The 14533-nt window shown below is 59.6% G+C and overlaps 1 protein-coding gene across 9 annotated transcripts in view; it reads left to right on the plus strand.

Moving 5' to 3' along the window:
- The first annotated feature begins 3789 nt into the window (after nucleotides 1–3789).
- Nucleotides 3790–14533, plus strand: part of POU2F2 (POU class 2 homeobox 2) — a 37000-nt gene continuing 26256 nt past the window's right edge. For 8 of the 9 annotated variants that reach the window (XM_075536880.1, XM_075536881.1, XM_075536883.1 and 5 more), the window contains exons 1-4: nucleotides 3790–3817; nucleotides 13354–13419; nucleotides 13546–13580; nucleotides 13721–13777. In XM_075536880.1, coding sequence (XP_075392995.1) covers nucleotides 3790–3817; nucleotides 13354–13419; nucleotides 13546–13580; nucleotides 13721–13777 — 186 coding nt within the window. Of the gene's footprint in view, nucleotides 3818–13353; nucleotides 13420–13545; nucleotides 13581–13720; nucleotides 13778–14533 lie in introns of those variants that run through there. The other variant, XM_075536879.1, reaches the window with a different exon arrangement.

Genomic DNA, 14533 nt, shown 5'->3' on the forward strand with positions numbered 1-14533 from the left:
TGATCAGTTTCCCCTTTCTTCCCTCCTCTCCCCACCTTCTCCCTACCCTTCCGGTATCGCTGTACCTGGATTCTGAGCGTGTGTGTGTGTGTGTGTGTGTGTGTGTGTGGTGAGTTCTTATCTCTTATCTGTACTTGTGTGCATGCTCTGGTCTAGTCCTCAGTGAGAGACAGGACTGGGGTCATGATTGTGGGGGGTGAGGAAGCCTCAAGGAACAAACCAGAGGGATATTGTGTCTTCATTTTGCTCCTAACCGATAAATTATTTGAGTCTTAACAATGGCCTGCCCGGGGGTCAGTTCTGATTCATAGTAACCCTGTAGGACAGGGTAGCTCTACCCCTGTGTGTTTCTGAGACTGTAACTCTTGATGGGAGTAGACAGCCTCCTCTCCCACAACGATGACCAGCACCTGCCATTATCATCAGGTGCTGAGGAATTGGTCCTTGACTCACAGTGACCCCCATGCGAAGGAGAGTGAATTGCTGCTCAGTGTGTTACATCAGCCGCACAGCACGGTCAGTGTCAGATTGAATAACGAGCCTTAGGGTGTGTGTTGGCTGGATTTCAACAGTAGCTCACTAGGTCTCTTTCAAGTCTGTCTTAGTCTGGAAGCACCACTGCAGCCTGTTCACATCTTAGCTTCCAGTGACAGAGCGTGTATTAGACAGGATCGGACGGACCCAGGTCTTCCTGGTGGAAGACGAGAATTCTGCCACGGAACCAAACCCAGTGGTGGTTTATGGGAATATCTGCATTCCCTCTAGTGCTGCCCTCCTTAGGAGCCCTGGGGGTGTTGTGACTATGCTTTGGGCTGCTAACCTCAAGGTCTGCAGTTCAAATCCGCCGGAAGCTCGGCAAGAGAAAGAGGAGGCCGTCTATACCCGTAAAGAGTTACAACCTCTGAAAACCCACAGGGGCAGCGCTACCCTGTCCGGTCAGGTCACCACCAGGAGTCAGAATCCACTGGACGGCCGTCCGTTTTGTTCTGTCTTGAGATGGAGACAGAACCAGGAGCAGACACGTTTGAAGGCCCCCAGATGAATGCTTGGCTGTTCCTGGGCGGAACCTGGGCTGCTCGGAGCTTGACGGTGACATGCGAGGTTGCTGGCGGGAGAGGCAGTCCTGAGGGACCCGAAGCAGGCGTGGAACCACAAACGGGGGTGGAGGCGGTGAGCCAGGGCTGAGGAGGGAATGAGCAAGCTCCCTCCTCTGTGTGTCAGTGAGCCCAGGAGCTGCCCTGGCCCCCTGTGCTTACATAGAGGGTGACGGCTCAACAGTGGGAACTTGGCAGCCGTGGGTCCCAGGCCCAGCCACTGACTCACCACATGGCCCGTGTCCCTGCAGCTGTATCTTCCTAAACTGCGGGTCCAGAAGGCCTCTCTGAAGTCCCCACGCCACACAGCCCTGCGCAGGAGGCAGTACCCATTGGGGGGGGGGGGGGAATGAACCCTTGGGTCCTGCGCAGAGCAGGGACACAGCAGGACGGCTGAGCAGAGAGGTCACTAGAGAGCAGGAGTCCAAGGAGAATGTGGGAGAGGGTCCCCAGGGGCAGTCAAGAGGAAGCAGCCATGGCTGGGGGGAGGCGGCTTGAGGGGTGAGGAATTCCGCTCTGTTGTCCCCGGTGGGCTGGCTTCTCCCCCCGCCCCACTCCCCGCCAGCCCCCCGGGGGACCTCGCTCTAATAATGTATTTGATCGACTTGCCGGCCGCGTACAAGCGATTATTGTCTTGTCGGGAGTCAAACGTATTGATCGGGCGAGAAATATGAGCGGCGCAATGGGGCTCTCGTGTCAGTTACCAGCCCCGCTGGCCCTGGGGAGCCCCCTACGTCTCCTTTAATTACCGCTCAGCCCTGAGCCCAGCCTGGCCTCTCCTGCGCTGCCTCCCTCCCGGGCTCCCAGCACCCCCAGTGGCCCCTAGTGCTCCCCAGCTCCCAGATGATACCTGCCAAGCTCATCAGGATCCCCGGGCCTCTTCTCCGGCTGGGAGGCCACCATCTTGCCCTGCCTGGGCCTTGCCGCTGCCTGCCACATCCCACTGGTCACCACTCTGCCCCTCCCTCCTCACTCAGGCCAGCAGAGGCCCGAGGCCCCCTCCCTCAAGTCAGCCCATCACCTAGGCCCCAGGAACCAGCAAGAGAGGACCAGGGGTGGGAAACTCCCATTTTATAAGGGCGCATAAAGCCTTCCCAGCTCCCCAAATGGTGTGTGTCCCTCTCCCCTTCCTCCTGAAGGGTCATGTCCTAGGCAAGCTCCTGACCCAGAGGGCATGGGCTAGCGCATGCGGGTAGCATGATACGGCTTTGCCCCCACCCCCAAATGCCCTGCTCCCATTTCAAGGCCCCCAAAACAAATCATCCTCAGTGAAAAGACCTGAGGTCAGGCCCCTCTGAGAAATAGGCTTGGTCACCCCAGGGGTGGAAGGTGGGAGGCGGAACCGCCCCTCTGGAGCAAGTGAAGTGCAGATTGGCCCTCGGTGGGCTTGCTGGGCTGTCTAGGGCATGGGACCCCCTGGGTGCGGATGAGGGAGGACACGGGTGTGCATGCATGTGTGGACACACACGTGTCATCCTGCGCCCTAAAGCCCACAGGAGGGGCTGTGTGCCTGTTGAGGAGTGGCCCCTACGAAGAGAAGGCCGTAAGTGGCCTGTACACCAGATATGTATGTGCTCATATGTGTGCATGTGCTGGGTCTGGGTGGGCAGGTATCTGGGCGTCTGTGTGTGACTGTGAGCCCGCCTGTCTGTGTGCGTGGTTTGGGGGGTCAGCGTGTCCTGAGTGATGGGGGGCGATGCGGAGGCTCCAGGCAGGCCCCCGGGCAGCATGGCAGCACGGGCCTCTGCGGCCGCGCGGAAGACGGGGCCGCGCCTTTGTCTGCGCCGCCCGCCGTGCGCTGGGAGCCCAGCGCCTTTGTGTGACCCTCGCAGGTGTGCGCGTGGGGGCGGGGCGGGGCGCCGGGGCGGGGGCGGGGCCTCCTCCGCGGCCGGCCCCGCCCACCGGGCCTCCGTCTGGGCGCGGCTGCCCTCTGGCGCGCGCGGGGAGAAGCGCAGGCCCGGAGCGCCGCAGCGCTGGGGAGCCCGGGGCTGGGGCTGGGGCTCGGCGCCCCGCTGCCCGGGGGGCGTCTCCAGGCGCCCCCGGCCGGCTCCTCCGCGCCTCCAGCCCGAGGCCTGCCCTTCCGCCCTGCTGTCCCTGCTCGCTCGTTTGCACCGATTCCACCCAGTGCGCCTCCCGGACGTCTCACCTGCTGACAGGTGCGCACTCAGGCGGGCCTGCCTCCCGCGCCCACCGCCCTCCCCGCGGAAGCCGCCTCTGGGGTGCTCTGTGGTCGAAGCATTTCTGGTCCGTGGGTCCTTAAGAAAGTCCCCTCCCTTCTCCACTTCTCGGTCTTTCTGCCTGTAAAATGGGGGTGGGGTGAACTGTCCACGGAGTCAAGAAGGGAGACCCTGTTTCATGCTGTTACGCGCCGTGGGGACACCCGCCCCCCAACCTTCACTAGACGTGCCTGTTTCCGCAGGACAGCAGAGGTGGGGCAACTGCTGCTGGCACCTGTTGGCGCAGCTGTAGGGGGGCAGCCTTCCTAGGTCGCTCCCCCTCTGCTCGCCCCACCAAACGCAGGAATTGGGGTCTGCGTCTAGGGCAGGCTCCAGCTTGAGTATTTTCCCTCCGAAGAAGGGGGCGGGTCGGCCCTGTGGTTTCCTCCTGGGTGACTTCCGGCAGGCAGGACGCAGCCCCCGTTGGGCTTGGGCGGGGAGATGACACAGTTGTTCCCCAGCCCTGGCGGGCCAGCAGCATGGTTCACTCCAGCATGGGGGCTCCAGGTAAGGGGACTGGCACCTGCTGGGGTGGGGGGGTGATGACGGAAAGGGCAGGCAGGATATTGGGGGCTCCTTCCCCCAGCCGCTGCCCCTGGCTCCCCGCTCCCTTTCTTCCTCTTCGCTGTCTCCTCTGCCCTTTGGCTCTACTCTAGCACTTTCTACTCGGAGCCCCCACTGTCCCTGCCCCCCTGGACCCACCCGGTCAGGTCAGGCACCCCTCCTCAACCCCCCTGCCCCCTGCCCCCTCTCCCCATCCCCATCGCTGTGGTGCTGTCCTGAGGGCCGGGAAAGGTGACTGGCCCTTAAATGGAAGGCCAGTGGGTTGGGGGACACGGATGACCTTTGGGTGGGGGGTGAGGTCTGCAAAGAGGATGGCACTCTTCTTTCCAGCGTGTGTGTGTGTGTGTGTGTGTGTGCACGTCCTCCAGTTCGTTCTGAATCTCCCGAGTTCAACCACCCTTGGCTGGCTGTGTGAGTGAGGGTGGGGGCTGCTGGGTGCATCACTGAATGGGGGTGAGGTGGGGTTTGGGCAGCCGTGGGCCTTGGTACTCTCTTCCCTGACGCCCCCACCCTCACCCTCCATCCCTTCGCCCCAGCCCCTGGCTTCTCTTGAGTTATGATGGCACACAGTTTTACTAGACTTTATGAACTCATGAAGTGCCTTCCCACCAGACTTCGGCCGGAGGCACTGGTGCAGGCAGAGAATCTACTTGCGCAGTCCGTGAACACAGCATCCCAGAGTGTCCGCGGGGACCGCAGGGCAGGGCAGTAGGAGATCACTAAGGTGCCTGGAGGGGAGAGACTTCTGAGCAGGGGATCATGGCTGTGGGTGCTGTAGTTGAGCAGAGTTGGTCTTGTTCCTGGGTGCCTGTCCGCAGGAGTGCTGGCTCGGCAGTGGCCTGTGTTGGTCAGCCTGGGTGCATGGGAGTGACCCTGACCCAGCACACTTACTGAGCACTTCTGGGCTGGGTCCTGGGGACCCCCGCAGAAAACAGTTCTTGCCCTGCCCTCCTGGAGTCATCAGCCCAGTGCCTGGAGACAGACTGGTCACTGGGCAGTAAAGGCCCTGAGGGTCAGGGCTTGGTGTGGGGGACTGGGGGAGCCCAGATATGTGCAGGTGTGAGCATATGGAGGGCTTCTTAGAGGGGGGCTGTTTAAGAGGAGATCTGACAGCTGGAAGGTGTGGTGTGGTAATAAGAAGACTGTGTGCCCACAGTACAGCTTGGTCTCTGCTCCCCGCCTGATGTGCTTCTTGCCTGGGACCAAGTGGGGGCCAGTGTCTGGGTCAGACCCTTTCTTACAGAGCAGCCTTGGCCTGGGTCATCAGGGCCAATGTGAGTTGATAGCCTGGGAGGTCATGCCTGGTTTGGGGCCCACCCTGGACACCGCCTAGGATTAAGAGACTGGTTGTGTGACTGAGTGTGTGTATGTGTGTGTGAGATGATGTACCTAATTGGGTGTCTGAGTGGGAGTGTGTGTGCATGAGTCTGGCTGTGTAAATGTACATGTGTCTGTCTGTAAGTAGCAGGTTGTGTGTGTGTGTGAGAGAGTCTGTGACTGTGTGCAACTGTGTATGTGTTTGACTGGCTGTGTATGACTTGGAGTGAATGTGTCTATCTATCTGGCTGGCTACACGTGTGTGATTCTGTGTCTGTCTATGTGACTGCGTGTCTAGTTGTGTATGACTATGGATGTGTGAGTGTGTGTAACTGAGTGTGTGTGTCACTGGCCGTGCATAACTGTGGATGTGTCTGACTATATGTGTGTGGTTCTGTGTGTATATGTGTCTGTGTCACTGTGTGTCTAGCTGTGTGTGACTATGTGACTAAGTATATGTGGATTTGTGTGTGTGTGTGTGTCTGGCAGCTGACTGCATAACTGTGGGTGTGTCTGACTGTGTGTAATTCTGAATGGGTGTGCGTGTGTCTGTGGGACTTAGTGAATCGGTGTCTCTGGCTGGCTGTGGCTCTGCAGGTGTGTGTGTGTGACACTGAGTGTGTATGTCTATGACTGAATGTCAGTGGGCCTGGTGTGACTCTGAGAATGCATTATCTATGTGTATCTGGTTGTGTGTGACTGACTGATATGAGTCTGGCTGGTTGTGTGTGACTGTGTATGTCTGACCCTGAGTGTGTAAGTATGTGTGTCTGTGGGTGGGTATATGCGTGGAGTGTGTTGTCTGACTGAATTTGAGTGTGTCTGGCTGATTGTGTGTGTGCCTGGCTGTGTGTATTGGACCCTGGGTGTGTGAATATTTGTGTGTAACTATGAGTGTGTATGTGTGTGCATGTGTGACCCTGAAGGTGTGTGCATGTGTGAGTGTATCTGACTGTGGGTTTGACCCTGAGTGTGTGTGTGTATGTGTATCTGGCTGATTGCGTAGCTCAGAGAGAGAGAGGGAGTGTGTGTGTGTGAGTGTGTTTTGCACACCTGCCATGTCATCATTTCTGCCCATGTGTCTTGATCTGCAGACCTGTGCTCTTTGGTGTTTGTGTCCTGTGTGTGCCTCCTGCGTGCGCACGCGCGCGCGTGTGTGTGTTTGCACATCCCCCCTCCGGGTCCTGGGCCCTGCCTGGCTCTTGCCTGCTGCTGACCAGCTGTGGGCCCCTCTCGCTGTGCTGCTGACCAGCTCTCCAGCGCCCCCCCCCAGCATCTCAGCAGTGTTTGCTTCCTCAGCCCCGCCCAGGGCCAGCTGCATGGCTGGGCAGGTGTGGGGGAGGTTGGGGGTGTGAGGTTCTGCTCCTTCGGGGAGGCCGGGGGTTGGGCCAGCCGGGTCACAGAGGTTCCCGGCAGCACAGACCCTGCTCACAGGGGCTCCCAGGCCATGGCTGCGGGGGCCGGGGACCCTGGGGACAGGCCAAGTGGGGCCAGGAGGGGTGTGGGGCAGCCCTTGGGCCCTCTATATTTAGCCCCGTTTTCGGTAAGCACTAACGAGAAGCTGGCCCAAGTCTGCTAAAACTGGCCGAGGGAAATGCAGAGGAGAAGTGAAAGTCCGGGAGGGAGGGAGGAGGGAGGGAGGAGAGGGAGGACGCTGACTTGGTCCCAGGCTCCCGGCTGGAGGGTCAGCAGGCAGGTGTCCAGGACTGGGCAGCCCTGGTGGGCCTGAGGAGAGGATGACAGGGGGTCTCTGCTTTGCCATTAGTTCCACTTCAATGTTGCCTACCTACCTGGGGTGGGGATGTGGGGCAGCCCACCAATCACAGTTGATTGACACCGAACTAACTCTCTGTGCCAAGGTGTCAGAAGGCTGGGGCGCTGTGAGAATGACCGGGGAAGCTTTTAAAAGCCAAATGGCTGGTCCCCTTCAGGGCCAGTGAAGCCACTCCGTCTGATGTCCCTGTGGAGCTCCCTCACAACGGGATCCCTGTAGGACACAGTAGAACCGCTCCCCAGAGCCTTTCAGGCTGTGATCTTTCTGGGGGCAGACAGCCTTATCTTTCTCCCTTGGAGCAGTTGGTGGGCTCGAACTGCTGACCTTCTGGTGAGCAGCCTCACACGTAAGCCACTGCACTACTGGGACCAACAGAGCAACTCCCAGGAGTCACGTTGATTCTGACTCAGCACAGCCCTATCCAGGGTGCCCAAGGCTGTAACCTCTATGGGAGCAGACAGCCTCATCTTTCTCCTCCGGGTGGCTGGTGGGTTGGAACTGCCGCCCCTTTGGTTAGCCCACTGGGGCTTCTGGGCTCCTTGGTGGGGGACTAGGGAGTAGTGTTTCCCAAAGAGCTGAGGCTGAGGCAGGCCTGCCAGCCAGCTTGGCAGACCCCCTGTGGACCACCACCCCCGCCAGCCACCCCATGACTCCCGTGCCCCTGGGATTGCGTGGTGTGTCTGTCCCTGGCCACCACGGGGGTCCCATGAAGCCGTGGTTGGCAGGATCCAGCTGCACCCTGTCATGGGGGAGCCGGGTAGGGCTGTGCGCCCCGGGGCAGGAGGAATGAGGGGAGGGTGGCATCGGTTTCCCCTTCAACCACCTCTCCAGCTCCCACCCCGTCCATAACCCAGCTTCACCCTCTGCCATCGAGTTGAAGCCGATACGCCCGGACCCTGCAGGACAGAGGGGAGCTAAGGTTGTGAACCTTCACCTGCATGGGAGCCAACGGCCTCCTCTTTCTGCCTCTCGGAGGGCTGGTGGGTTAGAACCGCTGCCCTTCGGGCTAGCAGCCGAACACTCAGCCCATGGCGCCCTGGGGCTTCTTGTGTTTGTGACCCCCATCCCTCCCCCCGCCAACCACCCCCCCCAAGTTGATTTTTACTCATAGTGACCTATGGAGCAGCGGTTCTCAACCTGTGGGCTGTGACCCCTTTGGGGGTCGAACGACCCTTTCACAGGGGTTGCCTAAGACCATCGGAAAGTACGTACTTTCGATGGCTGGGGATCATCACCCCACGAGGAGCTGTATTAAAGGGTCTCGGCATGAGGAAGGCTGAGAGCCCCTACTTTAGAGGGTTTCCAAGGCTGTCTGTTTTACAAGAGCCTCTTCTCCCTCCCTCGGAGCGGCTGGTGGGCTGGAAGGGCCGACCTGGCAGTTAGCAAGCAGCCCAGTGCTTACCACCCAGCACCCCAGGGCTCCATCCTCTCCCCTCCAGTTGGGTTGAGGTGTTGGGTGACAGCAGGATTTGGGGGGCGGGAGGCGGTCTTTGTAAAGACTGTGATGGAAACACAGTCTGAGCAGGAATGACTCAAGTCAGGGCATCTGAGGATCCCCCCCCCCCCAGCCTGGGGTCACTGTGAGTGGCAGGGAGGTGGGAGGGCAGGCTCTGGAGCTGGGGACTCAGGGAGGGCTTCCCAAAGGAGGGGACATGTGAACCAGAGCCTCAAAGAGGAGCAGAGGCCTGGAGGAGGGCGAGCTGGGCCTGAGGGCTGCCCGTCGTCTCCATCCACCTTGGCTTCGCCCCACGGGTCCGGAGAGAAGCCAGACCTGGTTGTGGCAGCTTCTTAGCAGCCAGGGTGTGTGCTGGGTCCTGAAGGCTGATGGGAGGTGGCCAGGTGGGACAGCATTCCAAGCAGAGGGACCAGTTGCTGAGGGCCAGGCCACAGAGACAGACAGACAGCAGCAGGGCCCAGTCAGTCATTTCTTACTCATTGGGGTGGGGCGCAGACCCAGTGAGGAGGCAGCCCTAGGGCAGTGGGAGGCAGGCCGAGGCCACGGACACCTTTCTGTGGGCGGGGAGGTCTCAGGCAAGACAGACAGGTGCTAAGCCAGGCGTGCAGAGTCTTCATAGGGCGAAGAGCAGCAGGATGCGTGGGGGGAGGGACACCAGGGGCAGTGGAGGGAGGCAGGGGCCACCCCTCTGAACGCCAGGGGAGGCCATGGGCAGCCACAGAGGGTGCGAGGCCTGCCTTCCGTCTCGTCAGAACACACGACGCGGCGCCCTCCTGGCAATGAAAGACATTTGTGCCCCAGCCTCTAATCCGGGATAAGGTGTAGGTGTCTGCTTCCGCAGCCCCTCTGGATCTCTCCAGCACCCGGGCGGCGGGGGGGGGGGGGGGGGGGCATGCCACTACTTTAAGAAAGACAAACCTCTAGAGCAACGGTTCTCAACCTTCCTCATGCCGCGACCCTTTCATCCAGTTCCTCAGGTGGCTGTGACCCCCCCCCCCAACCATAAGATTATTTTCGTTGCTACTTCATCGCTGTCATTTTGCTACTGTTATGAATCGGGCGACCTCTGTGAAAGGGTCGTTCGACTCCCAAAGGGGTTCGTGACCCACAGGTTGAGAACCGCTGCCCTAGAGCCAGGGAGCTGGGTGTAGGGCACATGGCTAGTGCCCTGGAGGGTGGGGTGCGTCGTCAGAGAGGCCTGCCCCCTCCCCCTGCAGGCATGGGTGTTTCCAGGGTGGTGGGATTTAGGACAAAAACCAAAAAGCTCGTTTCCATTCCGTTGATTCTGACTCATAGCAACTGTATAGGACAGCCCAGAGCTGCCCCTGGGGGGTTCTGAGACTGTTTTACCTTCCATCTTTGCCGGAGACGAGAGCCTCACTTTTCTCTCTCGGAGCGGCTGGTGGGTGTGAACCGCCAACCTTGCAGTCAGCAGCTGATGCTCAAGCGCGGAGCCCCCAGGGCGCCTCTCAGGCTAGCCTGGACCCCGCTGCCTCGGGGTGCTCAGCAGCATTCCTGCCTCTGCTCCCCCAAACCAGAAGTGGGGGCTCATTGCCAGGGCTTATCTCTCAAACGGCTGTTCACTGATCAACACTGCCCCCCCACCCCCACAAGGTGTCCCAGCCCCTGCTCCCACCCCCACCCTTCACCATCCAACCCGTGACAGGGACGTTGTTCATTGTTTGTTTGTTTTAAGCTTACAGATTTTTTTTCTTTTCCGAGAAAATAGGATTTACAGATTTTCATGTCCAGACATCCCGGCTAGTGTTTACATGTGTATAACCCCCACCCAGCTGATTCCGACCCACAGTGCTCCTACAGCGAGCATTTCCGAGGCTCTCAGTCTTTGGGGAGCAGGCAGCCTCCTCTTCCTCGTCTCGGATCAACTGGGGGTTGGAACCACTGACCTTGGGGTTAGCAGCTCTACCTGTAGCCCACTAGGTCGCCGGGGCTTCTCCTTGCTGTACAGGCCCCAGTAAAGATCGGGCACACGGAGGCAGAGGACTGCCCCGTGCCTTCCCCAGGGCATCGCCAGAAGGGACCCACTCATTGGACCATTGTTGTCTCCTGGGGTTGGGGGTCCCAGGTCACTGGGATTATACTTCCCGCGCTCCTTGCTCGTCCGCCCCGTTCCCTCAGTAGCGGGTCCCTGGGATTCAGTCCTCTGTGAAGCGTGATGGAGTGGGTGGATGCAGAGTTTAATGGCTTGCAGGGGGATTCGCCCACCTCTTGATAGACACTCGGCGCCCGTGTCCTGGGCTGGGCTTCGCTCATTTCTCTCAGGTGGGTGCCCGGGAGTGGACGGGCAGTTCCGCTGAAAGACACTGGCGCCCAGATGCCCTCCCACCTGAGACAGAAGACCTGGCCTGTCCATTAGGGATTTAAAATCCGAATGAGGCTTCTCTGCCCATCAACCCTCATTATAAAATTCCTGGACCTCTTCCCTCTCCCTTTTTTTTTGGGGGGGGTATGTGGCTTCCCCCACTTTAGCTGATCATCTGGAATGTCAAGCTGGGGCTCAGAGCGCCTTCTTTGATAGGCTTTGGAAGAGGTTTCAGAGGGAGCTGGTGGGGGAGGGGTTAAGGTCAGAGGCAGGGTCAGGATTGAGGCCAGAGGCTGAGTTTGGGGTCAAGGTCAGGTGAAGGGCTTAGGTTGGGAGTCAAGGTGAGTATGGGTATTGAAAGAACCCCAGGGACGTAGTGATGAACACGAGGGGCTGCGGGCCACAAGGTCAGCTGTTCAAAACCACAGGTAAAGATTCGCATCAGGAGCAGGAAATGCCCAGCCCGCTGGCTGAGTCAGGCCCACTCGGTCACCCGTGGCAGCTCCCATCACGTGTCTCACTGAAGAGAAGCAGTCCCGGCCGTCTTGTTCAGCTCCCCACCATCCAGGCAACCTCAACTCACTGTCACAGGATGGTAGCCTGTCCCTGCGGGTTTCCCAGATTGTCACTGTTGACGGGAATAGGAAGCCTCGTCTTTCTCCCGCAGAGCGGCTGGTGGTTTTGAACTGCCGGCCTTGTGGTTGGCAACCCGGCTTGCAGCTCCCCCCCCCCAACCAGGTCTCCATAGGCCGTCCCACGAAGGGTGAATTAATTACATGTTTGACCAGGATGGCCCACACGAATGATGTGATAAACATCCAAGAGGCCGTTGGCAGAAAAAGGGCCCCCCTCCCCCCCACCAGCCCTGGTTTACAGCCTCAGAAACCCTGTATGTAGAGCAGTGGATCTCCACCTTCCTCATGCCGAGACCCTTTCAGACAGCTCCTTGTGTGGTGGTGACCCCCCAACCCAAAAATTATTTTTGTTGCTACTTCATCGCTGTCATTTTGCGACTGTGATGAACCGTCAGGTCAACATCTGAAAGGCAGGATGGATTTTCATGGTGACAAGTTGAACATCATTACAGCATCGTGATTCATCACGAAAACAATATGTCATTATCTATGGTGAAATACTCATTTCTAATGACAAACCAATGAAATTTTGTCTTGAGGCATGGTGTAGCATGGGTAACCTTCTTCACGGCGGGCACTCGGATGTGGGCGTACCTGCATGTGGACGGACTCGCCTGGAGACGGATAGAGGAGCGGGGTCTCGGTTCCTAAGACCATAGCAAATAGGTGTTTTTCGATGGTGATGGTCATAGGCGACCCCTGTGAGAGGGTAGTTTGACCCCCAGAGGGGTTGTGACCCACAGGTCAAGAACCACTGATGTAGAGGGTGGAGTTATGAGTCAGAATCGACTCGATGGCAGTGAGGATTTTATGTTTCGATTAAAGGGGTCCAATGGAGTTCCTGCTGGTACTTGACTGGGAACCGGAAGGTTGGTGGTTCGAAGCACCCGGAGGTGTTTCTGCAGAAAGCCTGCGTGGCCAGGTGCCCTTGACCACCCCCAGGCACAGTGCCCAGTTTGAGTCTGCAACGTGGGGGCGCCATGAGCTGGATTAGTCTGGATAGCAACAATTTCTTTAAGCAACTTGAGAGTGGTCTGGGCTGATGCCTGGACTTCTGTTGGGGTCCCGGGCCAAGAGGGGCTGGGCTGGAGCTGGGGTCTAGATGAGCTGGTTGGGGGGTGTGGGAGGTGTTAGGGGCCAGGGCTCCCGTTGGGCAGCTTGCTGTCTTGCGGGGCTCTTGGGGGTCTCAGCTCTCTCTCCCTTTTAAAAGATCCGGCCAATTCATCCTGTTTCCCATTGAGCGTGGCCCTAGGGAGGGAGGACTGGGGTTTGTTCCTGCTGGTTTGTGTCCCTTGGGGGTCCCTTGGCCTGGCTCCTTGTGTCCTGGCTCCAGGAGCCATAGGAGGGGGGGGGTGGGCTTTCTAGAAGGAGTGGGATGTTTAAGTTGGACTTGGGGCGCAGTGAGGTTCAAGGCTGAAGTTCCGGGTGAGGTGTGGGGTTATTGGAAGGGACAGTGTCACAGACAGAGTGGGTGAGTTTGGGGCTCTCAGGATGTCAGGGTGGGGCTGCCGATTCTAGAAGGAAGGCCGGACCCGGTGAGAGCCCCTCGTAGGTTCGGGGCATGGCTGGGAGAGAGGCTGGCAGGGGCCGTGAGGTCAGAGGGCGGTTCAGAGATGTAACAACTGCTGGTGTACTGGGGAGCTGCAGATCCATCACACCCACCCCCAGGCCCCGCTGTGAGTGGAAAACCTGCTTCACCCGAAACCTGGCGGGGCGGTAGCAGCAGGGCCTAGGCTCCAGGCTCTGGAGGAGGGACAAGGTCGCACACTCATGACCACCCCTCCCCAGTCCCCCAGCCCAGGGCCTTGCCCTGGGTGTCACGGGCACATCGCCTTTGAGAAGGGCAGCAGAGATGCAGCTCCCTGGAACTGGGGGCCCCTCTGGGTCACCTTGGGGAAAGTGGGGAGGTTAACTGAGAGACCCCCGGCTTCCCCTCCCTCACCCACCCCCACCCTGCCTCTCCTCTTTCCCTAGAAATAAGGATGTCTAAGCCCCTGGAGGCCGAGAAGCAGGGTCTGGACTCCCCGTCAGAGCACACAGGTCAGCGGGGAGGCCAGAGGGCTGGCAGGGAGGGGAGAGGTGTGGTTGGTGGACAGGTGTGCGGTCAAGGGCCCCAGGGGAGGGGGACCCTGGTGCCAACCCTGCCCTCTCCCTCTCATGTTACAGACACCGAAAGAAATGGACCAGACACTAACCACCAGGTTCGGAAGCGGGGTGTGAGCAGGGGGGGCAGGAGAGGGGAGAAGGGGGATTGTTGGGGGGGCAGGGGGAGGAGCAGGGTGGGTTCAGAGCTGCTTCATCTCACTGTTCCTTTCTCCCCACCCCAACTTTCTCTTCTCAGAACCCCCAGAATAAGACCTCCCTATTCTCTGTGTCCCCAACTGGCCCCAGCACTAAGGTAAGCATCTCTGAGCAGCCGGGCAAAGTGTTGGGGATGGGGGGGAAGAGGGGGAGCATTTGGCTGGGGAGGGTCTGAGAGGGTATCCAGCGTGCACAGCTACCCCTAAGTGAGGGCCTGAGAGGGCAGGCGGTCTGGTACCTAGATGGCAACGCTCCTCCCACCCTCACGCTCCCGCCCCAGCCTGGTGACTCACAAGGCTCCTTCCCCTTCCCTGAGGGGTGGGGGTGACCAGGGAAATCCCCCCCAGGGCCCCAGGGCGATGAACAACAGGAAGCTGAGCGCCCCACCCCCATCCCGACTTCCCTGACAGGACAGGGGCCTGTACCATCCCCCACACATTGAGGTGGGGGTTGGGGAGCAGGGCCGAGATACAGTAGTGGGTGGTCTGTAGTGTGGGGGTGCACAAGGAAGAATGGGGCTGGGCAGGGAGGGGCCAGACAGTGCAACTAACAAACCCAGATAGGCCAGGCTGTTGGGCCCTCAGGGACCTCCGGGTGCTGGCAGACCCCTGGGGGGTGGGGGACAGTCCCAGGAGTGCAGGGCGGAGGAGGCATGAAAGTCAAAGGCAGCAGAGGGGCAGGTGGACTAGGGCCCTGCCATGCCCTGCCTCAGGCTCGCTCTGGGACTGTGGGCAGCACGTCCCCTCTGTGTGCCTCAATTCCTCTTCTTTGACATGGGGTGGGGGTGGCAGGCGGGAGGGCCTCTGAGGCCCATTGCATCAGAGGCTGGACGCTGTAAAGTGCTTTGTAAGCC

The sequence above is a fragment of the Tenrec ecaudatus genome, chromosome 18, assembly GCF_050624435.1.
Source record: "Tenrec ecaudatus isolate mTenEca1 chromosome 18, mTenEca1.hap1, whole genome shotgun sequence".
Lineage (NCBI taxonomy): Eukaryota > Metazoa > Chordata > Mammalia > Afrosoricida > Tenrecidae > Tenrec > Tenrec ecaudatus.